Here is a 25243-nt window from a genome sequence, read left to right on the forward strand (position 1 = left end):
TTTGTATATCGATGTCTTCCAATTTGTAGTATAGAGAATTGATGTTATGAGAACTCAAAAAAGAGATTGTCTGCCTACCAGCCTTCACACCGTCCAATAGAGTTTCATTCCGTCCACCCCGGCAAACATAAGGGAAGCGCATGCACCACCAGCTTCAATTAGTCACTCCACATGGGTTCTGATTCCCAACCTGTAGCATTCAGGCTGCCATCGGTTTATTTATTGTTTTCTTTTATATTTGCTTTGATCTAGACTTTTAATCAGTCTAATAAATGGTCCACGTGGTTCTAATCACTACCGGATAGCCGTGTGTGTAATCCAAGCTTTTTGGCAATTCATTGACCAACCCAATACCGACAGCTTAATACTTTGTAAGAGAAATGTTTAATTTGAAGGGGAGGTGAACTCCAGCACCAAGATTTACAAAGACCAACCAAGTTAAAGACTCGATTCAAACAATTTCATGAACAAATAAGGTTTCATACCCAAAAGAGCTGTGATTTCATACAACTAAAGTAATATTTTCTCAAAACTAAGTCGTAGAGTTGGAGTTTATTTATTAACCTTTTGTATCTTGTAGCATATTTGACTACAAACGTGATGGATATGGAATGATGGAACAAGGAAAGTTCAAGCTTATTTTTTTGACTTAAAAGAAAAATAATCGGATCGAAATTTAACGCAATGAATATGGAAGATCACTTGGAATATGTAACAACATTATATATCATGGGCGAAAGGATGGAATCACATTACTTCCGGAAAAGCAGATATTGATGGAGGAGGGAGATGTTCGTCAAACTCTTGCGACGGTTACGTGAATAAATTGGGGTCCCCAAGATGATGGCGTTCAAGAAGGGGGCAAGCCGGTTAGGTGGTAGAGGACGGAGCGCCTACTTTACAAACGCGTCGGATGAAGGAGACTAGGGCTTAATTTTGGAACTCGTTCAAGGGGAAGGAGGTTTTACGTCTTCAATGAGTGCGACGATGGTACCAGGCGGTGACGCAACGCCTTCCGTTCTCATATGACATGGTTTCCCAAGCAGCCGTCCCCTGCCCAGTTGACTCTCTCTCTCTCTCTCTCTGCGCAATCTCGACAACGGGGAACGCTTCTGGAATTAATTCCATGTTGGCTCGTGCAGTTTGATGAAGCCCGGCGAGTAATGGGCCGGATCACCAGCCCCTTCTCCGCCGGAGGCGCATTTTCCGGCGGTGCCGAAGGTATGGCTAGTGTCTTTTGCCATCAACATAGGGAAGACGCTCTGTCCGCGCCAGCGTGGGGTTTGGGATTTGTTGATTTCATGGGACCAACGGTTGAGGGTGGTACCGTTCCCAATATCTGTGATTCGAGGAAACAGGACCTTTTTCAGCTTTCGCTGGGAGCAGGGCGGTGGTTGCCCTTTGTACTGACTTCGTTCGCTGGGCTTCTTGTTTCTCGCCGTCTTCCGTGTAGGGATTTGAATTTGACGGGACACGTTGCTGGGTTCTACTCGAGCAACATGTTACCGTCTCCGTATTCGTTATTTTGGAGTTATTTTTACTCGTTGTAGGTAGAATCTAACTGCAAGTTTCCATGGAATTCCTTTCTATCTGATCGATGTCCAAGAGAAACTAGGAGTTTCTTGGTGATTGGGTTTCTCTTACGGGAATTTCTTAAACTCCTAACACATTCTAGATATATCATGTCCTTTTTCTTATCCTTTTTTTTTGGGTCTCCGATTTTTTTGGTGCAGGATCATCTACTTCACGTTTTCCAGCGTGCAGCCTTGCTAAATTCGGTGCTCTCTGTTTCTGACCACGTCTAGACAGAGGGGTGCTGCTGGTTTTGGGTCACTGCATCATGCCTTCTCTCCAACTGTTTCAATTGACAGAGCATGGTCGGCATTTTGGGCCATCGAGAAGGTAATAAAGCTTGATTTTATTATCTTATTTGAACCTTGTGGCGCCCAAATCAAAAGTTAAGGGCCCCCTTTGGTGATTTTATTTGTTTGTTTTAGATGGTACAATGACAATTTTATGAACTTCTGGAACATTTTTGGCATGAGATTTCATAGAGGACAAACTGTAACAAGTCTCGGATCGCTTGATTTGGTTGATACGAGCTGAATGACTTTTTTTTTTCTAGCCTTGTGCATTCGGAATCATGTTAGCATGGCCCGATAGGATGTTTGCAGAGGAAACAGAATTTAAGTGTTACCAACTGCTCCAGTATAACCTTGTGACTTGCTTGTAGTTTTGCGAACCTTCAATCATCCAGATTCTTGTCCATCATAGCTGTGATATCCATGTACTATTGACCTGATTCTTGATTACTTTCATACGGGGTCCAAAATATGATCTGTTGCATAAGCTTGATGACAGGGCATAAGCAAACAATTATTGTTTCTATTCTCTAGCTGAGCAAGTTTGTTGTTTCTTTATTTTATTATATATCAAATCTTACTATAGATTCCGTACTTCATTTACGTATTCTAGATGTTGCACATCATTCCCCCTTGAGTTCGAGGGGATTTCAAAGTAATACATGAACATGCTATTGTCATGGCTGTCCACTTCATGTCAAAATGATATGTGAATGTGCTGTGGTCAATGATGTCCACTCGGTTTATGTTTCTTGTTTCCAAACTGTTGATGTACATTACACTATGTTGACTTTAAGGGAGTACTAAATAATGCATGACTTTCAAACAACCACTATCAGAGTGATCCAAAGAATGCCATTCCATTTTGTTGATGGATAATGGCAAACAATTCCATTTGGGGCTTAGCTGTCCAATTTGTTGTGTTTCTTTTTTTCTCTTACCTAGTTACTATAGAATATGCTAACCAGGGTGTATTGAACTTTATTCTTTACTTCAGCTAGTGCAACCATAACAAAGATGGTTCGCCTTGCAATCTGTCCCTCATTCTGCATATAGAAAGTGGTAGGCTGACCAGATTCTTATATCCTTTGTGCTTGAGGACTTCAAAGTGAAACTTGGACATGAAATTAGGAGTCTGAGACTCTGAAATCTATTTGTTTTCTAAAGCAATAGATTGTTGGGTACCCTGACCTTCAAGTCTTAGGTTTGTGACTTTCTAAAGCATTAGCAAACATTCTTACTGCAAAACTGGAAAATGCTGGGAAACTCATAGTGCTTGGTGACTGTTTTCCATTGAGGTCTTAAGGATGCTATACGAAAATTGAAGAAACATCACTGAATTGCTCTGGGGCAGCTGGACACCAAGTGAGCCTAGACATGCTTGGAGATTATTGGCTTATTTGCTTACAGAATCTTCGTTTCTTTTTGGTTTGCAACTGAGGAGCAGGAATCTGCCTAGGATCTCTAGCAACTGTCTCAATAACTGGGAACATTAGAAGCCTATGCAACCTACAGCCTTCACGTGGGAGACACTAACCTTTGCTTTTCTTTGCATTTTAATGTTCTGAAAAGCTGCAATAAGTGTGGCCATCAATTGTTTTAATCATATGAGTTTCCTTTTAGTTGCCTTTGATTCTTTAGGCTAATGTATATCCACTAGGCTTCCTTCCTAGGCACTGACTGGTGTTTAATGAAGGAGCTTATGTCCCACAATTTTCTTGCAGTTTTAACTTCCAGTTGCTTTGTGAACTTGCTTAACTGAACTTCAGCAGTATGGTGCATCCCTTGGTTTAGTTTGTGGCCTTTTGGAAGGTTGATTTTCGTAGGTGTAGAAGGAGGAAGTGGTGCATCATTTTCTGCTTGGTGGATGTTGCCTCTGGGCCCCACCAAAAAAAGAAAAAAAAAAGAACAAAGGGATAGGCAAATGCCTCATCAATATACTTGAATCTGACTTCTCAGAAGCAGACTTACCTTATAGCCTACTGAAATTTCTTTGACTTAACTTTCAGATATAGGTCTGCTATGACATTTTTATATCAGCTTCTTTAAAATATATTACTTGGTTATTGATGTTTCTGCTTGCATGTTGAGAGTTCTGCTAGGTACTACATATGATGTTTGATTAGAGAACTAGTCATATAGTGGTACCAAGGGCTTTCTGACTCCAAGTTTATTGGTTCAGGCAACCTAACACTGATCTTTCAATGTCAGCTTCCTTGATTCAGACAACGTGACATGCTTTTGTGTGTTTGTTTGTTATTTGTCATGACTGATCTCATTCTTGGTGTTTATGTGTTCCACTAGGAGAGCTCTTGCTGTTGCCACTGCTGTTTTTCTTACTGGAGGTACTGCTGCGTATCTGCATTCCCGGAGATGCAGAGGTCATTCACAAAATTATTTTAGAACGAAGACAGAGCTTGATAGTGGTGCTGAAAAATCAAATAATGTTGATACAAATGGTCCTCACCATCAAGGAAAATTACAGAAGAGAAGTGGATTGAAATCGTTACATATTCTGGCCAGGATTCTTCTTTCACGTATTGGTGAAAAAGGGATTCAGAACCTCGTATCTCTGGTTGCCATAGCAGTAAGAGTCTTGCCTTTTGCAGCTATATTTGTTTTTCCTGCATGTCATGAGGGTCTAATCATCTTTTTGCATTTTATCTTATTATTTATGGCATATCACAAGGTAGCTGGATGTTCACTTACAGTAGATAAGATGCATGTAGTGCATTTCATGCGTTCAGAAGTTGCTTGGTCTTGAATTCTGTTTCAAAGCATACTCATAGCTGGTTTACGATGCAAGCATATGTCTTGGATAGTGTGCTAAAGATTTGGACTAAGTTAATTATGCAGTGCTAAAGATTTGGACTAAGTTAATTATGCATATCTATGTGTCTTTGTGAAACCATTAACTGATTGATTGGGTAACTGGAATTATTAAGCAGATCAGGCTAAGGGATGCATATCCTGGGTATCACTTTTCGGCTTGATCTTTCTCACTTGAAGGTTTCAAGTCAACCACCTAGACAGGATTATGGTGCTTTTGTGAGTATCATGCATATAGTTGGGGTGTTAAATATTCAAAGGAGACTAACCTATTTAATGCATGGTGTCACTTGTGTGAAGAAGAGAGCAGAGGTGGGTGTGGATGACACTCTTAGATACAAAAGTAGAAGAATAAATGCTGAGGTTTAAGTGGCATAGATTTGGATATAAATATTATGCGAGGATAATGAAAATTACATGGCAAGCAAAAAATTAAGCAACAGTAACAGCTCAGACTGATGATGTGTCAGCTTGACAGACTTACTGCTATTTATGTTATTCTTCAGAGTATAATTTAAGTAAATGTTGATGTTCATTTACTCCTTTCTTGCACGCACTTCTTTTCCATGTCGGAAAGAGCGAATTATTTTTTCTGTTATTGCAGGTAGTACGAACTGCTATGGGCAATAGGTTGGCGAAAGTTCAAGGCTTTCTGTTTCGGGCTGCTTTTCTTGGGCGCTTACCTTCTTTTATTCGTCTTATTGCTGAAAACCTGCTTTTATGCTTTCTTCAGTCTACATTGTTTTCGACGTCAAAGTATTTAACAGGAGTGTTGGGTCTGCGATTCAGAAGGATATTGACTGAGCTTATTCATGCTGATTACTTTGAGGTAATTGTTGGGTTCATCTTATTGAGTTTTCATAGCATTTTTTGTTTCATGATTCAAATGCTATTTTTTCCTTTCTTTCTGTTTTTCGCTGTGCAGTCTTATAACAATTTTCGGACAAACAGATAACATCTGTACTTGCTGCTTGTCAATTTTTGACTGCCAAAAGCTTCATTTTTGTTTCAGCAGGTTGTATGGCTCTTTGACAGCGTGTCTCATCAGTTATGTGAGACAAATGTAGGATTATTTGTTGTCCACCATATTTTTATTGTTTATACTGAATGTTACCTGGTCTCTTTTTGTTCAAATTTGTATGCATCTATCATTTAAGAACAAAATATAAAGCATTCTTTCTGCAAGAGTGACTAACCTTTTCAGCTTGTTTCCATTTTCAACTTCTGATGCTCCTTGTTTTGCATCATTTCATACTTAGGTATGATGGATGATGTGTACTATGTTATCCTATTCTTTGAAATCTGACATGTGTGCTATTGATTGCAGAATATGGCGTATTACAAGATGTCACATGTAGATGGTCGAATAAGTAGTCCAGAACAGAGGATTGCAAGTGATATACCAAAATTTTGTTCGGAGTTGAGTGAGCTTGTACATGAGGACTCAATGGCTGTTGCCGATGCACTTCTTTATACCTGGCGCCTGTGTTCTTATGCCAGTCCAAAATATTTTTTTTGGATAATAGTAAGCTTCTCCCTTTTTTTGTTGATTAAAGAGAGTGAACTTGTAGATTGTCACACAAGCTGGAAAATAAACTTTTGAACCTCATCTCTGGAGAATATATCATTTTTTTATTCAGTTGATGTTGATTTGGCTTCATAATTGGTACTTGTACTGGCTTTTTTAGATTAAAGAAATAGTAACTCAATTAGGCTGTATCATTCGCTGCAATTAAAAATTGTGCTTAATTGAGAGCTTTCCTCATGGCTGGAAGATGACTTCTATGTCAAAGACGGGATCTTCTAAGCCATGTTATGTGAATGTTTCCCTAGGCCTCAAGTTGCTGCTAAACTTGATTACTTATATTGTTTACTACCAGATATGAGTCTAGGTTTTTAACCTATCTCCATACCACCTTGTGATCCGACCTTTATGTGGTTCAGCACAAATTACACTTATCTATTGTCTACCATGCATTTTCAACGATTAAATTTATCCATTGTGATTCTAAGTCACATAGGCGCTGGTTGCCAAAAGTTCAACATGGCAATTTGAAAAACATTGGTACAGGGATATGGCCAGGTACACTCTATGTATGTATATCTATGAAATAATCATATATAATCATGAAATTGTATATATCTTTATATTGCTATAAAAATTTGATTTTTTGCTAGCAGTATTGGACTGTGTTTAGTTCTGACCCAAATCTGATCCAAAATGTACTAGCCTTTGTCCTTTCACCTGTTGTACCAATTTGATACTTGGAGGCATACACATGTTACCTAGATTTTGCTTTGGACCTTAGACCAGAATGATACAAGGCATTTCATTGTGATGAAGAATAGTTCAGGTTTAGGTGTTTGTCTTGTGTTGGTGGTTGTTCGTGTTCGTCCTATTATAGTTTGTCTTTGTGTGTGTGTGTGTTAAAAATGGCTGCTTTCCTGGCATTTCTTGCACGCATTTATATGTTCATTTGTTTTTTCTGCTTTATGTACATGTGTCTGTCTCTGTGATATTGATAGTTGTATTTCTTTTATATGAAATGTCTATGTCAAGTAGCTGTTTTTTTTACCACATTCCTTTAATGCGTTTACATGTTCTTTGTTACCTATTTGTCTTTGATTTTAACAGCTATTATCTTTCTGCGTTTTTGGGCTTTTTTTGGGGGTGTTGAACTGCCTATGGTTGCCTCGGCCTCACCTGGCCTGGCGAGGTCTCCATGCTGGGTGCTTCTTAGTACATTTGAGTGTATAATTTCTTGTGCAAGGATGTTACTAAATTGAAGATATCAGTCTCTGAATTTATATTATGAGGATGTCGTGTTTTTCCTAATGGTTGCCTGCTTATATGTGCGTGAGCATCCAACAGTTTTGCTGCTTATGTAGGCATACCTTCTTGGATTAGGCTTGCGTCTAACAGTTTTGCTGCTTATGTAGGCATATGTTCTTGGTGTGGGTTTTGTGATAAGAAATTTTTCTCCTGCTTTTGGGAAGCTAATGTCCAAGGAGCAGCAATTAGAAGGAGATTACCGACAGTTGCATTCTCGGTTAAGGACCCATGCAGAAAGTATTGCATTTTATGGGGGTGAAAAAAGGGAAGCTAGCCACATACGTGATCAGTTCAGGACACTTGTTGGTCATCTGAATCTTGTCCTCCATGACCACTGGTGGTTTGGGATGGTTCAAGACTTTTTGTTAAAGTACCTGGGTGCTACTGTTGCTGTCGTCCTTATTATTGAACCATTTTTTTCTGGAAAATTGAAGCCAGACACTTCCACTCTTGGACGGGCAGATATGTTAAGCAATCTGAGATACCATACAAGTGTTATCATTTCACTCTTTCAATCACTGGGTACACTTTCCATAAGTTCACGGCGTCTTAATCGTCTAAGGTTACAAGTTTTTCTTCATTTCATTAGTATTAGAATATTCATCTACTTCTGCTGTCCTTTATTCTTTTTTTCATCAGGAGTCTTATCGAGTTATCGTTATTACTTTTTTACTTACTTTTTTCTTGCATTTGTGGACAGATGTATGTTGTCATTACTAAAATAATTTAAATCCATGGAATAGTACTGTTGAATATTGTTGATTTTGTGGATGCTATGCCCATGAGTGGCAGCACTTCTACACACGACATTCTCTTTTGATCACAGAAACCTTTAAAATACTGGTAGAAGAGTCATTTTTTTCTCAGTTTAGTGCTAGAGAAGCACAGGGTTTTTCTGTTCTACAAGGTTGATTCTTTTTTCTGAAGTCTAGATGCATAGATTCAATCAAGTCGGTTTTGCTTATTTAATTACGAATTTCTATTAGCTGCATTAAGTTTATAATGTTCATTTTCTAACTCTTGATTTTATTTGATTCTGATGCCAGTTTTTCCACATGATAGATGCAGGCTTCTGTGCCTTCATCTTATGGAGGTTTTTTATTGTAAGACTTGCTAGTTTCCCTTCCCTTAAATGCAAGTTATGTTTGTATTTGCAGTGGTTATGCTGATCGTATACATGAATTAATGGTGATTGCAAAGGAGCTGGCTGCTCATGATAAATCTCTTCAAAATAGTAAAACTAAGACATATCAAAGTGAAGCCAATTATATTGAATTTTCAGGAGTGAAGGTACTTGATTAAATATTGTGTAATATTTATTTTTGTGGTTACAGACAGGTTTTCTATCTTCTGATTGCATATGCTTACCGTTAATGGCCTTAGGTAGTAACTCCAACTGGCAATGTTCTCGTGGAAGATTTAACTCTTAAAGTGGAACAGGGCTCTAATCTGTTGATCACAGGTAGGTGCTTTTCATATCAGACGTTTTTCTTCTGCAGGCACACACATACATACATGCCTCATTATGAACTTGAAAATATGAGTGAGACATAAAAAATGAACATCTTTACCTGTAAATGATGATCGATAAATTCTGCAGCTATGTTATCTTTATTATTATTATTATTTGGCATTTATAGGTGATTTTTTTTGTAAATTTTTCGACTGGAAGGTCTTGTTTTCATTGACAAAAACATATTTGCTGTTAGTCTGGATGTTGATGCCTTATTTAATATACCGTATCTCCGTTATTGCTACTAGTACTGCTGCTGGTAAGAAGTTGATGCTAATGCTGATGAATCTGGTGACTAATATTTACAAGTTTACTCATGATACCTTGCAATTGGGAAACTTCAGATACTTGTCACTGAAATGTTTAAGATATTGCTTGTTATTTTTTTTCCTTTAACTAGTACTACCATCATCCACATCGCTGCTCCATTCTTCACCAGCCATTTCTTTAATTTGGTTTTCTGATTGTATTCTCTAGTATCGCTGTTAGCCATGCAATATTTGCTGCTATTAGTTAATTTCAGTCTCATTGTGTCTGTAAGTGTTATTATCTATATTTGTTTTCTCTGTTTATGGAAACACATTGTGCTGTCCTACCTTTCATTTTCTTTTTTCTTTATGTGAGACGATATCAGCACAAATGCACTGGATCCCATAAAAAACACGTATCATGTTGTGGGAGTGGTTGTCGTCAGTGTCTTTCTTTATGAAGATGTCGGTGCAACTGCAAAATGTGCATTTTTGTAGTAGAGCTGCTATTCTTGTCCATTCAAATAATGTTACCATATTCATACATAAAAGCACATGCATAAACATAATAAATTTATTGAGCACGAGGCCGTTATGTTCTTGGAAAGTTGACTTTTTTGTGGTTGTCGCTGAAGGACCAAATGGGAGTGGGAAAAGTTCTCTTTTTCGAGTACTTGGAGGCCTTTGGCCATTGGTTTCTGGCCATATTGTTAAACCTGGGCTGAGTTCAGACCTCAACAAAGAGATATTTTATGTGCCACAAAGGCCATATACAGCTGTGGGAACACTTCGTGATCAGTTGATTTATCCCCTCACTGCAAGGGAGGAGACTAACCCACTTACATATGATGGCATGGTTGATCTACTGAAAAATGTTAGTACTATTGCATGCCTTTGTCTCTGTTTGATCCTTTTTGATGGTGTAGTCTTTTAGATGTATGTTTATTCATTCTTGAGGTTTGTTTCTTTGATGACTTTATGGTCAGGTTGATCTGGAATACTTGTTGGAACGATACCCACTTGACAAGGAAATAAACTGGGGTGATGAACTTTCCCTTGGGGAGCAACAGAGACTAGGAATGGCTAGGCTATTTTATCATAAACCAAAATTTGCCATTCTAGATGAATGCACGAGTGCTGTCACAACTGACATGGAAGAGCGCTTTTGTTCTAAAGTCCGGGCCATGGGGACATCATGTATCACTATATCACACAGGCCTGCCCTTGTGGCTTTCCATGATATGGTCCTGTCCTTGGATGGAGAAGGTGGTTGGAGTGTCCGTTATAGGAGGTAAATTTCTCTAGCTAGCTTGAATGTTGGGTTGTTATTGACATTTTTTTGCACATTCATCACCCTAGTTGGTAGCCCAAATCACTATCTTTATTGTTTAGGGAGAATGTGTCTAATGCCGAGGGAACAAGGTTCAACCTTCTAGAAGCATCTGAAACAGGTCGCCAAAAAGATGCAATGGTTGTCCAAAAGGCTTTTGCATCTGAAAGCAAGGTTGTGGCTATGTGTTGTATTCCGTTGCTTTCATGTAAAGATGGTATTCTTTACAATAAGGTTTTTTACACAGGCACTTTGAAGTTGATTAGTTTATGCTAAATGTAGGATACTTCATTCGGCAGCTCAAAGTTCAGTGATTCATACATAAAGGAAGTTCTGGCCAGGTCAACAATTGCTGATTATAGGTTGCAGTTACCGAATGTTCCTCTGCTACAAAAGGCACCGAAAAGTGCAGCAATTAGGGTGGCCAATATGCTTAAAATTTTGGTATGAGAACTTGCTGGTTAATAAGAAATATATTGCTGAGTTAGTAAATTGTTGTGTTAATATGGAATCAATACTCTATCTTGGTAAAAAAATGATGGCATGAATATTCTGCTGTCAATTTGTAGGTGCCTTCTCTATTCGATAAACAGGGGTCAAAATTGTTTGCTGTGGCTGTACTGGTTATATCTCGGACATGGGTTTCAGATAGGATTGCTTCTTTAAATGGTAACCTTCTTTTGAAAAATGTGGTATCATGTGTTTGGATTTGTTAATAGATCTTTCAATTGAAATTTTCTCCTTTAATATGTGACTTTGTTTAGGTACTAGCGTAAAGTTCGTGCTGGAGCAGGATAAGCGAGCCTTTATTCGGTTAATTGGCATTAGTGTCCTTCAGAGTGCTGCATCAGCTGTTCTTGCACCTTCCCTCAGGTGATTTTGTAAATCTTAGTGGACATGGATTATTTAACCTGGAAATGTTTCTTATTTCTAACCTTTTGAAGCTATAAACAGCCTTAAAGTTTATGAAATTTTAAAATTTTTACTGCTTGGTTGCAAGACAAACTAGAAAAAAGTTATTGCTTTATCATTGTCCATCTCCTTCTTCTTTTTTCCGGAAAAAAAAAATCCTTCAATGTGTGCCCGGTATTTGAAAGATGATGACTTCGATCTGTATTCTTTTATTTAGCAGGACACTGAGCCTTATGAAAAGCTTTTTCAGAAACTTGATGATGCCTTCATTTATGTCAGTATGTTGTTTAGCTTAGCATTTTTTTTTTTGCATATTATAAAAGGTTGGTTTTGTCAAATGAACAATGAGACCCTTTAATGTTGAAGGGTAACTAACACCATTGCAGTTGCCATGTTGAGATTATTATTATTATTATTATTGGTAGTTGATTGTTCATTTTATATTCTATGTCAGCAACGTGTAAATACAGGAAAAGAAAAAATGCATTAATTTTTCTTGGTAAGAACAAACTTGCTTTTGGTAAATAAAATGGAAAAGCTACTTGTTATTGCCTTCATCGCAAGGTGATTTTCTCCATTGAAGTGGAGTTATTTTTTTCTTGGGGATGTAAGGATGCAGAGCGAGTTTGTTTATCTTTTACATTCCTTTTTTTTTTGGAGAAAGCTTCTTTTTTGGATTCATTTCTTTTACAAGGCTAAGTTGTGTATGATCTATAATTATTTTTCGGGAAGGCACAATGCTAAATATATACTCTTGAATTTTGCTATTTTTGTGGACAAATAGTTTGATTGTTTTTCTTTTCTTTTATTTTGTTGGTGCCTACACTTTCGCTTTCTAATATGGTAGATAAACTTTACATGTTTCTGCTACTAGTTTTTGAAAGCTGTCATTATAACTGTATACTCTTGAAACCCCATTTCCTTTATCGTCAGAGCAGCTAAGAAAGTATGCTTCCGAAATCCAAATCCTCTAATCTGTGCTACTAAAACATATCCTTCAAGAAGCTGAGCTGCTTTGCCTGCATGATGTAGTAATTTAGGGTACTTTTAAAAATTCTTCTTCCTCAAAATGAGCTATGTTGATCTTCTTAACTGAATATTTTGTGGTACTCTGGTCGTTTTGCTCGTCTTAGATTTTGTGGTTCTCTGGTCGTTTTGCTTGTCTTAGATAAGCAAGCAAAGAATGATTAGCTTTTTTTAACAGTTTCATCATACTCTGTTCATGGTTGCCATCTACTGTGTTGAAACTGGTTGTTGCCCCCTTTTGACTTAAATTGTCGCTGTACATTTTGCTGGCAAATAGGTTACTGTGGGGTATTTTGTTGCCCCCTTTTGACTTAAATTGTCGCTGTACATTTTGCTGGCAAATAGGTTACTGTGGGGTATTTTTCTAGCCATTCTTAGGTGATGCTGATACCTGTTTTTGTTGGATCTGTAGATACTTGACTGCAAAACTTGCTCTAGGGTGGCGTATCCGTTTGACCCAACATTTGTTGAGGAGCTATTTCAAGAATAATGCATATTACAAGGTAGTGTCAGATTGTAGTTATCATGGTATGTAAATATCTAGTTCCAACTGCTGATGGAATTGAAAAGGGAAAAGAAGAACAGAAGCTATAAGTCACTCCTTGTTCTATTCGGGGCAGGGAAACTGCCTAAACATGTCTAGTATATGCTGAAACTCCAGAATGGGTTAACAAGGAAGAAGGATTATGCATATTAAGTTCATAGCATGCAGTTACAATCGTGATTACTTATGACTGAAATACTTTCAAGAGAATACATGGTCAAGAGCACCATTCATGGTTTCTATGTCACTTCATTCAACTTGGTCAAGTTCCAATTTTGAGCTTTGAGAACTTATAAATCTTAGTTTCCAGTATCATTGATGTTACAGAAGTATCCCTATATTTTTGTCATTTTTGGGGCAGTTGATAATAATTTCATAATATCTTAGGTCTGAAAATGTTGCAATATTGTGCTGTCTAGTCCCAGGAGTCTCCTGAACACATCCTTCTTGTTTTTCCTAGGTTAATGTTCTCTCTCTTTTTTTTTTTTCTGTCCCTGTTGGAATTTAAAAGTTTATTTGTCGGTGCTTTTCTTTTGGTTTATCCCATAGTTACAAATATAATTATCGGGTTTGATTTTTCCTCCAGTATTAATTGGGAAGCTTGCTTTCTTAGGAGAATCTCGAGAATTCAATAAAAATAAAAAATATACATGAAATAATAGAAAAAGTTGTGAATTATGAGCTTTCTACTACTTTTCTTACAAGAATGTTGATAAAAACTAAAAATGGTTATTTAAAAATTTAAAATAAACAAAATTTTTTTAAAAACATAACAAAATGTTTTCTAATCTTGCAAAAATATTGCAGTATTTTCACAAGGAATCGAATGGCGATATTTTCAAAATATCGTGCATGATGTGTTTAATTATTCTTTTTAAAGCTTTGAGATTAGGCACATTTTGAAGAAAAGTTCCTGAGGAAAGCCTTGATCAAGAATTTCAAAGACAGTCTTTTTGACTTTGTAAGCTATTGAGATTGAATTTTTTTTCCTACAAAATTAGCATTAGCTTCTTCCTTCTCAACTTTTCCACAGAATAGTATTTAAAATTCTTCCATCTGTTACAAAAAGTAAGTTTTTGTGGCTATAAATACTTCACGCCTTTTGTCCTAAAATATAATGAAAAGAAAAAGCGTTGAGGATCTTCAACCAATTTTACTGCAACTATACTTGCTGGGGGGATGGAAACCCTTCAAACTATGTCCGCTAGATTGTTTAGAGCATAACAATGGGCTTACTATAAAGACTATGCAGTTACTGACTAGTTGTGAGTCAAACAGTAATCTTCATATGGCAATTCACAGCCATTAGCAAAATGGTAGTGATCATATGATATTTTACTGGTATTCTAGATTAGGTTAGTCATTCTTTTAAGCAATTCTGAGTTGTTTCAGTTCATAATTTTGTTTCTCTGTAAGAGATTCTCTACTCCTGCATGTGTCCACACACAGACATATCGTCAGATGCCCATGCACAACATGTATATGTATAATTATATGCATATACTTTCTGAATGTATTTTCTAATTTTTCATGTGCATTATTTGAAAAGTTTGCATATGTATACCCAAAAAACTTTTGCAGGTATTTTACATGTCAAGTAAAGACTTGGATGCAGACCAGAGAATAACACATGATGTAGAAAAGCTGACAACTGAGTTGTCTGGGCTGGTTACAGGAATGGTAAAGCCAACTGTTGATATCATCTGGTGAGTAGTCTATTTTTGTTAGTGCGATAAATTAGCTTGAAGTTCCACTAGGTTCAAATGTCTTTGAAACCCTCAAATGTCAAACCTTCTGTTTCTTGTTTCTTTACTATTATATTCCTCTTTGATTCTAGTTCCATGGTAGCTCTTTCAATATCTTTGACTGTATCTGCATCCCAGATGTGCTTGACTGTATTGTCCGAGCTTTCTTGGTCCAATCGACTGGCTCAATGCTTTTATCTCAGTTTTCCTCTTCTTTTTTTTCATTCTTTAAATGATTGTTTCTTCTCCACTTTGTTTACCTTTGGGTCATTGTACAAACTACAGGTTTGCATGGAGAATGAAGATGCTTACTGGCCGAAGAGGAGTTGCTATATTGTACACTTACATGCTATTGGGTCTTGGTTTCTTAAGGATTGCCAGTCCAGACTTTGGTGACCTTTCTAGCAAGGAACAACAGCTCGAGGGAATATTTAGGTTGGTATCATAAACTCTAATAGTTGTTCTGCTATTACTCATTTGGAAGTTATAAGAACAGTTGGCATAATATGGACCCAACAGTGATCTTTCTTTGGAAAATTTAGGGGGAATTAGATCAAAAGAAAAAATAATACATTATTGTGGTTCAGAATTTCCTTTAAATTCTGATATTTCTGTGATATTTAATGGTTGGTTTCCTTAAACTACTAAATTTGATTTATTAATAAATGTATTTTTTTGTCAAGTTTTCAGTGAAATAAAAGAATACGGATGTTCATGACTATGTATATTATAATGGTATAATATTTTGCCCTAACTTTGGCTTTGATGCTTTTGTAACCTTCGGACACAATAAAAAAACATCACAGAATGATAATGAAATTTCCAAATGAAATTTTTCATGATAGGTTTTTTTTTTTTAATATCGAAATTCATTCCTTACAGGTTTAACTAACGCACAGTTGAGAGTCTATTTTATGGAAAAAATTGAAATTTCCAAATGAAATTTTTCATGAATCATGATAGGTTTTTTTTTTTAATATCGAAATTCATTCCTTACAGGTTTAACTAACGCACAGTTGAGAGTCTATTTTATGGAAAAAATTTTAGAGAGGAATTGGGATACTGTATCTTGGAACTGGGAATTTGTAACAAAAAGGAAAATGAGAAACGTGAAATTTTCTCAGTTAAAATCTTTTTTGTAGTATTGTAAGTTTAATGACATGCCTATGTTCTAATCTGGTACTGTTTTACAAATTTCTTGGTTTAAGAACAAACGGAAAAATCATTAATTTTATGTTCTAATGTCTATCAAACAGAGAAAACTTTCAATAATAGTTGTGGGCCTGTGGCGTTGCTCTTGTAATCTACCTTTTTTTGGCAAATTGGTTATTTGGCTACTCAAAGATAACTTAGTTTCTGTGCTTTCTGCTTCATTGTTCGTGAACCATCACTGATTTTTTGAAGCTTGTATCAGATTTATGCACTCGAGACTTCGAACTCATGCAGAGTCTGTTGCTTTCTTTGGTGGTGGTACCCGAGAACGAGCTGTAATTTTCTTGGCCTTGACTTTTTGCCTCCGCATATAAGAGTATCAAAGTTGTTTGAGTGCAGTGATCTTTAGTACTGTAAACAATGTCGCCTGTGATATTGGGGACATAATGCAGCATGAAAAATCCCCGTATTGGTTTTTTTTTGAGACTGTTATTTTCGCTAAATCGTGGGACAAGTTTTATAGTGCTAAGATCTGTCACTTAAAGTTGCTTCCATCACTTATTCTCCTGTCTAAGATCTGTCACATTAATGCTATTGCTGCCAGTTACAAACATGCACACTTGGATAGGTATGCAGTTTTATGGTTTCGTTTGTATGTGAAGGAGATGATTAACAGAATCATGCAAATGATAACATATTTGATTTACATAAGAAGATTGGATTTAGCTATATATGCCAAAGTTTGTTTGCAGGTACTGCTATTAGGCATGGCTCATATGGATCAGGACATTGTCTCGTCAGTATTGACTTGTCCCGTATTGGTTTGCTGATTGATACAGTGGTTTGGCTGATATATGTTCGGCCCATATTGGCCTGTGTCAGGCTATTTTTGATTTTTTCTATCTAAACATTAATCAATAACTAATTTTAAATATTTAATACGACGAAAAAATGTTAATTAGTCACCCTGATACTGGCTAGTTCTGTCTGGGTTTGTGGTTGATGTATGGCCAATATTAACAGCACTGGTCAAGACTGTCTTCAAACTATGCTGATCCATTTCATCAACCGTGTAGACCATGATCCATGTTAAAATTGTTGCTATTAAATATTAACCATAGCTTATGAGTTTTCTTACTTTTACTCTATATCATCATATGCTTCTAACACTCTTTTGTACTTGAGAAATCTATAACTTTTCACAGGGATTTTTGTAGTATAGCGTAATTGTATCTTTTCATGTGTGAATGTTTATGCCTCTGTCTAAAATAAAGACAAGCTTTTTTTTGCGCTATCAAAGAGCAGCAGAAGTAAGGGTGTTTTTCTTATTTATTTTTGTAGTTAGTATTTTCTTATTGTCTCAGTCTTATTGTCTCAGAGATGCATCTAAATGTTTTGAAGTTCTGGCTCAGTTGATATTCTGTGAGTATTATGATATCAGCTGGCTCCAAAATGAATAAAAGAACAAGAAATTTTAAAAAATATCGAGATATGAGTTTGAGTCATGCTGACAGATATTTATTGCCTAAACTTGAGATCCCCACCTTTCTCCTCTAGGAGCATCATTGCTTGAGTTTTCCTTTGCATAATGACTTTCCTTGTCCATTTTTGGTTGTATTGTTTTGAAGTTATATGCTACCTGTGTTCAAACAGTAACCACAGAATTGGAAATCATGATTGTCGTGCAGCTCCCTGTGTGAGTTCCATCGAGTGCTCAGAGTTCACCATCACCTTGTTTGTTGAGGGAATATTCAATTTGTTTTTGTTTGCCCATTTTAAAGCAGTTGATCAGGGCGTCAGGCAATACTTCTTTTGCTTTCAATATATATATATATATATATATATATATATTACTTCAGAAGTGAGACTAATTTCCTTGCCTGTTGATTCCATGGTTTTGCTTGAAAGAGAAAGTGCACGATGAAGTCCACAAGTTATAGAAAGAATAAGTGCCAGAAAGACAAGTATAGGGAAAAAAGAAGATAGCTAGCTAATAATTTATGTGTTGGGCCTAAAGGGCTTGATGAATACAAATGTGTATTGTATATCCTGTTTGACATGTTCAACAATATAATTATAAAAACTCCTACTCAATCTAGCCTTGACTTATTGGATGAATATTTATCAATTATTGGAGGGTTCTACGTTAAGTTAATCGGCTCTTCGTTTGGATTTGACAATTATTGAATGTTCTTCAGTTTATGTATATATATGTATATATTTGGCTTTTCCAAATTTTTTTTAGTTGTATAGTTACCATTTGTTCATCTATTTTTGCTTATTCAACTCTTTGGGATCTCTTCATAACGATTGATAATGCTGTAACCTTTTCTTTCCAGATGGTTGAATCAAAATTTCGGGAGTTGCTCCAGCACTCTCGTCTTTTACTAAAGAAAAAGTGGTTATTTGGTATATTGGATGACTTTGTTACAAAGCAACTTCCACATAACGTGACATGGGGTTTGAGTTTGTTATATGCTATGGAACATAAGGGTGATCGAGCTTTAACCTCTACTCAAGGTACTTGCACGTATGCCTGTATTTGTTCATTCCTGTAGTTTTCCTGTTCTGTAGCAGGAGGTAGCCATGAACACTGTTGAATTTTGTGCAGGGGATTTGGCACATGCATTACGGTTCTTGGCTTCAGTTGTATCACAGAGCTTTCTTGCATTTGGCGACATTCTTGAGTTACACAAGAAGTTTCTTGAGCTTACTGGTGGCATCAATCGAGTCTTTGAGTTGGAAGAGCTTCTAGATGCTGCCCAACTTGGTGAGTCCATGTAATTCTCAGTTATATTAGCTTATCCTCAAACACTAAATGACCAAAATGTCCTTGAATCTTGTTGTCTTGTGCTTTCCTTCTGATCACAAGTGCCTATTTATGTGATGAATGAACTTCTCCATAGGCAAAGTAAAGATGGATACTGGCCAGGTCCATGTTCCAACTATGTAATCATTTGGCCTTAAATGCAAATGCTTAATAATTTTGACAGGCAAACTGATCAATCATCTAAAGAATTACTAACTACACTGGTCTTTCAGGATGGAATTTTCATTGTCTAAAGAAGGAGCAGTTTTCAACCACAACTTGTTGAATATTAAGTCCTTTTTTACCTAACACTCTGTTGTTCTGAGAATAGTTTGTGAGTTGACAAATATGATTTGTGGCCGGGGCTCATCTGGGATTCTATCCCTCGGGGCAAACCCATGATGTGGCCTGGTCCTTAAGAGGGTTCCCGTCTTCAAGAGGTAACTATCAGAAATGAAGTCGATAGTGGACTACTTAAAGTATATCACAAGCCAAACCTGTCCTTCCTGTCCAAGGTCATGCTGCCTTGTTCTACATGGCCTATGCCATGAGTGCTGGTGTAGGTGTGGCAGAAGTGTTGTGTGTGTGTGTGTGCCCCTCTCAATATATAAATTATAAATGTGTAAACATGTGTGCAGGCACTCGCGTGTCTTATATTTCTATTTACATAAAACTTGGATAGGATATGGCAAAATGTGTATACATGTAAACAAAGGGAGATGTATCTAGAATAAAATACACACACACACACACACACATATATATATTCACTTCTGCTTTTTCTTCTTACTTTCTCACCTATTATTTTTTGCTTCCTCCACTTTTTGTCCATTTTCCTATCCACAGAAATCATGAAATTTTGAAAATCTCGCCAAAAATGAAATCTCACAATGTCATCGCAATTTTATCGTGCTATTTTCTTGAGATTTTAATATTTTTATTTTTTGAATTTGTAAGGCTTTTTTGATTTTATTGTTTTTTATATTTTTTTAAAAATTATCGAGATTTTCCCGGGAAGAACAACTTCGCTGAGAAATACCCTGAGAAAGACTTTGCCGAGATTTTCTTAGGAATGATACTTATGACAGTGGTTTAACATCTTATAGGAACTTTATATGTAGAAGCTTTAGGTCAGGATAACCAAGACCAATTTGGGGAAAACATTGAATTGAAAAATCGATGGTTGCAGCGTGTTGCTTGCAACTCAACAAGGTAACTACCTAGTACTAGCATTAATGTGTTACTATAGTTGAGCGTATCATGTCGGTTGTTCAAATGTTAGAGAAACGTAAGGAGTTTCAGGGAAAGCATTTCTTCTAAAAAAATGCAAAAGAGCACAATATTTTCATTTTGTTTTTTAAATAAAAAAATTGAGATTTTTTCACAATTTTTTTTTCCTTTATTGTCCTATTATTTTTTATTTTTCTGACAATGGGTGACAAGTTTGTTTGAGACTTTGAAAGCTGGTGCTTTAATTTATTTTTGGATTATCCTAAGGGGCATTTCAATAATTTTCTGCAAATGAAGGGGAGAAGATTGGGATAAGGAAAGTCAGACAGAGATTTTGTAATCCTTTGGAATTTTCAGTTGAGGGAAAACCTATTTTTCCCGTTTACATGAGCACACACTTTTATCTTGTGACTAAAAGCCAAAAGGACTACAGGAGAGTACCACCATAAAGAATCAAACGCTTAAAGTAGATTATCACATATTCAGGAATTTTATGACTTGACAATAAATCGGAGTATGTAGGATCTGTAGCTTATGTAAAACCTGGTTTCATAATTCCTAAAACTATTTGTTTTCATATGTCGGGCTAATGGTGTGGTGACTGATGTTGGAGGTGTGAAGTTTAAACTATTGGTGTGGTTTCTTTTGAATGCAGCTGTTCCTTCTGATTCACTATCCGAGAGGGCAGTCTTCCCCTCTCCTACAGATGTAATCTCCTTCTCAGATGTGGATATAATCAGTCCAGCCCAGAAGGTGCTAGCAAGGCAGCTTTCATTTGAAATAACTCCAGGAAAAAGCCTGCTTGTCACTGGTGAGTGAACCACTTGTTTGCCCTTGGTGCCACAATGTATATTTTTTAAGTCTAATTTACTGCTTTGTTGCTGAAGGTCCCAATGGAAGTGGAAAAAGCTCTATATTTAGGGTCCTCCGTGGTTTATGGCCCATTGTGAGTGGGAGACTCATTCAGCCCAGGCAAAGTTCACATGAAGTTCAAGGATCATGTGATGTTTTTTATGTTCCTCAACGGCCATATACATGTTTAGGAACATTGAGGGATCAGATTATTTATCCACTCTCTCAGCATGAAGCGGAGCAGATGGTGTCAAAGATCTCTGGATCAGGTTAACATACATAAAAGGAAAAAAATATCATCATGCTTTGTAGCTGGAATATATTTCATTTCCTTTCTTTTTTTTTTTTTAAGAAAACATGATATCTGCCAGGTCACAGATTAACCAATAAGCACATTTATGTATGTTTTTGAATTTTGAAAAAAAAAAGGGTTTAGCTCAGGGTACGGGTGTTAATGATTTGGTTATGAATTTAGGGTTTCCTTTTTCTTGTTGTGACATCTTCAATCTGATCTGGCTCCACTTCTTATATATTTGGCTGATCTGAATGTCTCCAATTTTGCTCCCTCCAGTTTGAAATTTTTGCACAAATCAACATTCTCTTGTGCGCAGGCAAGTCTGCAATCTTGTTTGTGCAGGTGTTGCTTGTCTTGCATTTCTATATTTGTGAAAGCCATATAACGCCTTTGTTTGTGGTACATCTTTGAGAGTGGTTATTTTAAGTATAACTAAGACTAGGTTATGAATGTTAAATTTGGTCAATAGTTTCTGAATGCAATTTGAAAGAAAGCACATGGTGATATATGCAGGCGATAGATCTCATCCAGCTCAACTGTTGGATGCTCGATTATGTTTTGTTCTTCAGAATGTTCGACTGACCTACCTTGTAGAAAGGGAGGAGGGTGGCTGGGATGCTACCCAAAGTTGGGAAGATGTTCTTTCTCTTGGGGAGCAACAAAGGCTCGGCATGGTGAGTTTAGAAAAGGCAAATATGCTCGTTTTTATGTCGAGGTCCTTTTAGCGGTTAACCCATTGATGAACGCCGTTATAGTTACTATTTAAAATCTATGTACTTGGCAGGCACGGTTATTCTTCCACCATCCGAGATTTGGAATTCTTGATGAATGTACCAAGTATATACCACTTCTGTGACTTATGCAAGTTTTTAATTTTTGCTTTGGTTAAATATTCTTCATCATGATGATACTTTCTCCTTGATGACAGTGCAACAAGTGTTGACATTGAAGAGCACCTTTACAAACTTGCCAAGGAGATGGGAATTACTGTTGTGACTACTTCTCAAGTATGTATTTGTGATATATATATTTGGATTCTGCATTTCTAGCTGAGGTGGATTCAAACTGACATGTTGTTACGTCTCAGAGGCCTGCCTTGATACCATTCCATTCGGTAGAATTGAGATTGATTGATGGTGAAGGTAACTGGGAACTGTATTTGATCAACAGCTGAAAGCAGGAATCAAGTTTCGACACCAGCTGAAGTAACACAAGTTTAAGCAGTAGAGAACTGGAACCTACATTCCATATGTGCAGACACCCTGAGCACAAAGACAGTTCCATTGATGCGTGGATAGTAGAAGGTTGCTGATTGCAGGTGCATCTGTGGGTTGTGCTTGATTCTGTGTGGAACCAGCTGTGCGGCTGACTGAAGCACTATGAAAACTCTTGCAGCTTGGTGCACTTTGTCTGGATTGAACAGTTTGTGCATCAGAAATGTGGAAAGGGAAAATGCATAATTAGCTGCGACTCCATCGTATCATTTAAAGTTCACCATTCATCCTGACAGGTGCATTCTCAACAGATGTACATACTAGATGAAGTGCAATAAAATTGCCACTAATATATTGAGGTAAAAGCTTCAAAGGAGGCAGCTATATTTCACATGATGTGAAGGACATGTATGGAATAATGAAGCTGTACTCTTTCACCTTCCATCATTTCCATTTTCACATAATTCGAAATACATGTGTGTAAAGGGTTGACGTTGATCCTGCCTCACCTTCCATTCCATTTTCACCTATGCACATATTCATGTAAGAGGCTAGGTAAGCAACTTGTGTTCCTTTGCCATGTATCTGTACATAAGGCTGTAAGATGCCAATTCTTTTAGTGGCTGTTCTATATTCATGAAAAATTCATTTCTGCTAATAGCAGCTACTGTCAGCTGTCAGACCATATTTTTATTCTCTATGCATGCTAAAAAGTGGTGGTGCTTCAATGGAGCTTGGGGAACAAGTTGATCATATCAAGTTCAGTTGTGTGGAAACGAGGGACTTGGCAAGGCGTGCAACAAACAATTCAAATATTTTCACAGATGATTTTGTTTCCCCAAATCTGCGACATGGTATTTTTTAAACTTTTTAATACGTGTACATATAATAATGCCTGAGCTCTTTGGACTCTTTTCCAAATTCATCCATGCTTATAGGCATTGACTTATTGATCGTTGCCCTGTTGTTACACACAACCATGATAACTGTCACTCTGGCTACTTAAAGGTAATCGGCTTCAATTTTTAATTTGGAATGCTTGAGTTTTTTTCAATTGTCCGTAGATCAGGTAAAATCTGGGATTTTTTTCTGGATTTCGTATTCTGATCTATAAAAAAACCATGGAAAAAAATTTCGTGGAGTTTTAGGATAGAATTTATTTATCAAGGAAAAAAAATTCGTGGATCCTTTAGGATGGATTTTTAATCGTGGAAAAAACTCTTCATGGATTTGTTAGTATGGATTTTTTTTCATGGAAAAATCTTTTCGTGGATCTTTTAGAATGGAGTTTAGAACATGGAAAAAATTTCCTGAATTTTTTGGAACGGATTTTTAGTCATGGAAATGGAAATCATGGAAAAAAGATTCCTGGATATTTTTGGAATGGATTTTCAGTCATGGAAAGAATTTTCCTTGATTTTTCTAAAAATTTTCACGGATCTTATGGCATTGGAATCATTGAAAATATTTTTCTTGGATCTTTCGGAATGGATTTTTAGTCATGGAGAAATTTTTCTGGATCTTTTAGAATGGATTTTCAGTCATGGATATCCTGGATTTTTTGTCATGAAAAAATTTTCCTGGATATTTTGTCATAGAAAAATTGTCCTGGATTTTTTGTCATGAAAAATTGTCCAGGATTTTTTGTCATGAAAAAATTGTCCAGGATTTTTGGTCATGGAAAAATTGTCCAGGATTTTTTGTCATGGAAAAATTGTCCAGGATTTTTTGTCATGGAAAAATTGTCCAGGATTTTTTGTCAGGAAACAATTTTCTTGGATTTTTTGTCATGGACAAATTCTGACGGATTTTATGGGATGGAATTAAATCATGGAAAAAAATTTTAATGGATCCATTGTGGACTTTAAATCATGGACAAAATTTTCTTTGATCTCTTGGAATGGATTTTTTACTATGGAAAAAACTTTTCTGGATCCTTTGGAATGGATTTTCAGTCATCGAAAAAATGTTCCTACATTTTTTGTCATGAAAAACTTTTCCTGGATTTTTTGTCATGAAAAACTTTTCCTGGATTTTTTGTCATGGAAAAATTATCCTGGTATTTTTGTCATGAAAAATTTTTCCTTGATATTTTGTCATGGAAAAATTTTCCTGGATTTTTTGTCATGGACAAATTTTCACGAATTTTATGGGATGGATTTTGAAAAAAAGATTTCTTGGATCTTTTGTAATAGACTTTTAGTCATGGCAAAAAAATTTCCTGGACTTTTAGTCGTGGTAAAAAATTTCCGGGATCTTTCGGAATGGATTTTTAGTCATGGAGAAATTTTCCTGGATCAGGCAAGAATGGATTTATAGTCATGAAAAAATTTTCCTAGATGTTTTGGAACGGATTTTAATCATGGACAATATTTTCATAGATTGTTATGGAAGGAATAATATAATCACGGATTTTTGTGTCGGATTTTCAATCATGAAAAAATTTCATCGAGTTTTAACTAATCATGGATGAAATTTTCATCGGTTTTTTGGGATGGGTTTTTTTTAAAAAAATCTTAAAGACAATCTTGATAAACCTTTACGTGGATCTTTGTGGGTGGGTTTTTAAATCCTCGGGGGCATCAGGTGTATAAATTTAGTTGCATCCGGAAAAAAATCTATAGAATGTTTCTGGATATAACGCGTAGTTTTCATGCGCCGGGAAGAAAAATCTTGTTCCATGTAAAAAAATTTCTGAAATAATGTCTTAACCGGGAAATTTTCAAAAGCACGACACGAGAAGGCCTTCCTTGAAATGAGTTTTTCAAAACCTCCAAGAGAATTATGCATTTAATTACATGTACCACTTTTAACAACGTAGACAAAAAGTAAAATTGGCCATTCTGAGC

At 36.4% G+C, this 25243-nt stretch overlaps 1 protein-coding gene across 1 annotated transcript; it reads left to right on the top strand.

Moving 5' to 3' along the window:
- Window positions 1-844: 844 nt before the first annotated feature.
- On the top strand, window positions 845-23052 carry LOC116261392 (ABC transporter D family member 1). Its single transcript, XM_031640131.2, has 26 exons — window positions 845-1221; window positions 1734-1902; window positions 4167-4449; window positions 5296-5520; window positions 6019-6216; window positions 7632-8086; window positions 8682-8814; window positions 8908-8986; window positions 9921-10159; window positions 10272-10576; window positions 10678-10789; window positions 10898-11059; window positions 11185-11284; window positions 11380-11488; window positions 12966-13056; window positions 14679-14803; window positions 15128-15277; window positions 16257-16329; window positions 18334-18514; window positions 18606-18764; window positions 20689-20844; window positions 20921-21154; window positions 21694-21854; window positions 21965-22017; window positions 22109-22187; window positions 22268-23052. Exons 2-26 carry the CDS (start codon window positions 1841-1843, stop codon window positions 22352-22354), a joined length of 4011 nt encoding a protein of 1336 aa, XP_031495991.1. The 5' UTR covers window positions 845-1221; window positions 1734-1840; the 3' UTR covers window positions 22355-23052.
- The last annotated feature ends 2191 nt before the right edge of the window (window positions 23053-25243 follow it).

The sequence above is a fragment of the Nymphaea colorata genome, chromosome 9, assembly GCF_008831285.2.
Source record: "Nymphaea colorata isolate Beijing-Zhang1983 chromosome 9, ASM883128v2, whole genome shotgun sequence".
Taxonomy (NCBI): Eukaryota; Viridiplantae; Streptophyta; class Magnoliopsida; order Nymphaeales; family Nymphaeaceae; genus Nymphaea; species Nymphaea colorata.

Bases quoted from the DNA above. Each gene is read 5' to 3' on its own strand.
- LOC116261392 (XM_031640131.2), top strand. From the start codon at position 1,841: ATGCCTTCTCTCCAACTGTTTCAATTGACAGAGCATGGTCGGCATTTT. The intron at 10,790-10,897 runs GTTGTGGCTATG...TGCTAAATGTAG, and splicing joins CTTTTGCATCTGAAAGCAAG to GATACTTCATTCGGCAGCTC. The intron at 18,765-20,688 runs GTGAGTCCATGT...TTTTGAATGCAG, and splicing joins TCTAGATGCTGCCCAACTTG to CTGTTCCTTCTGATTCACTA.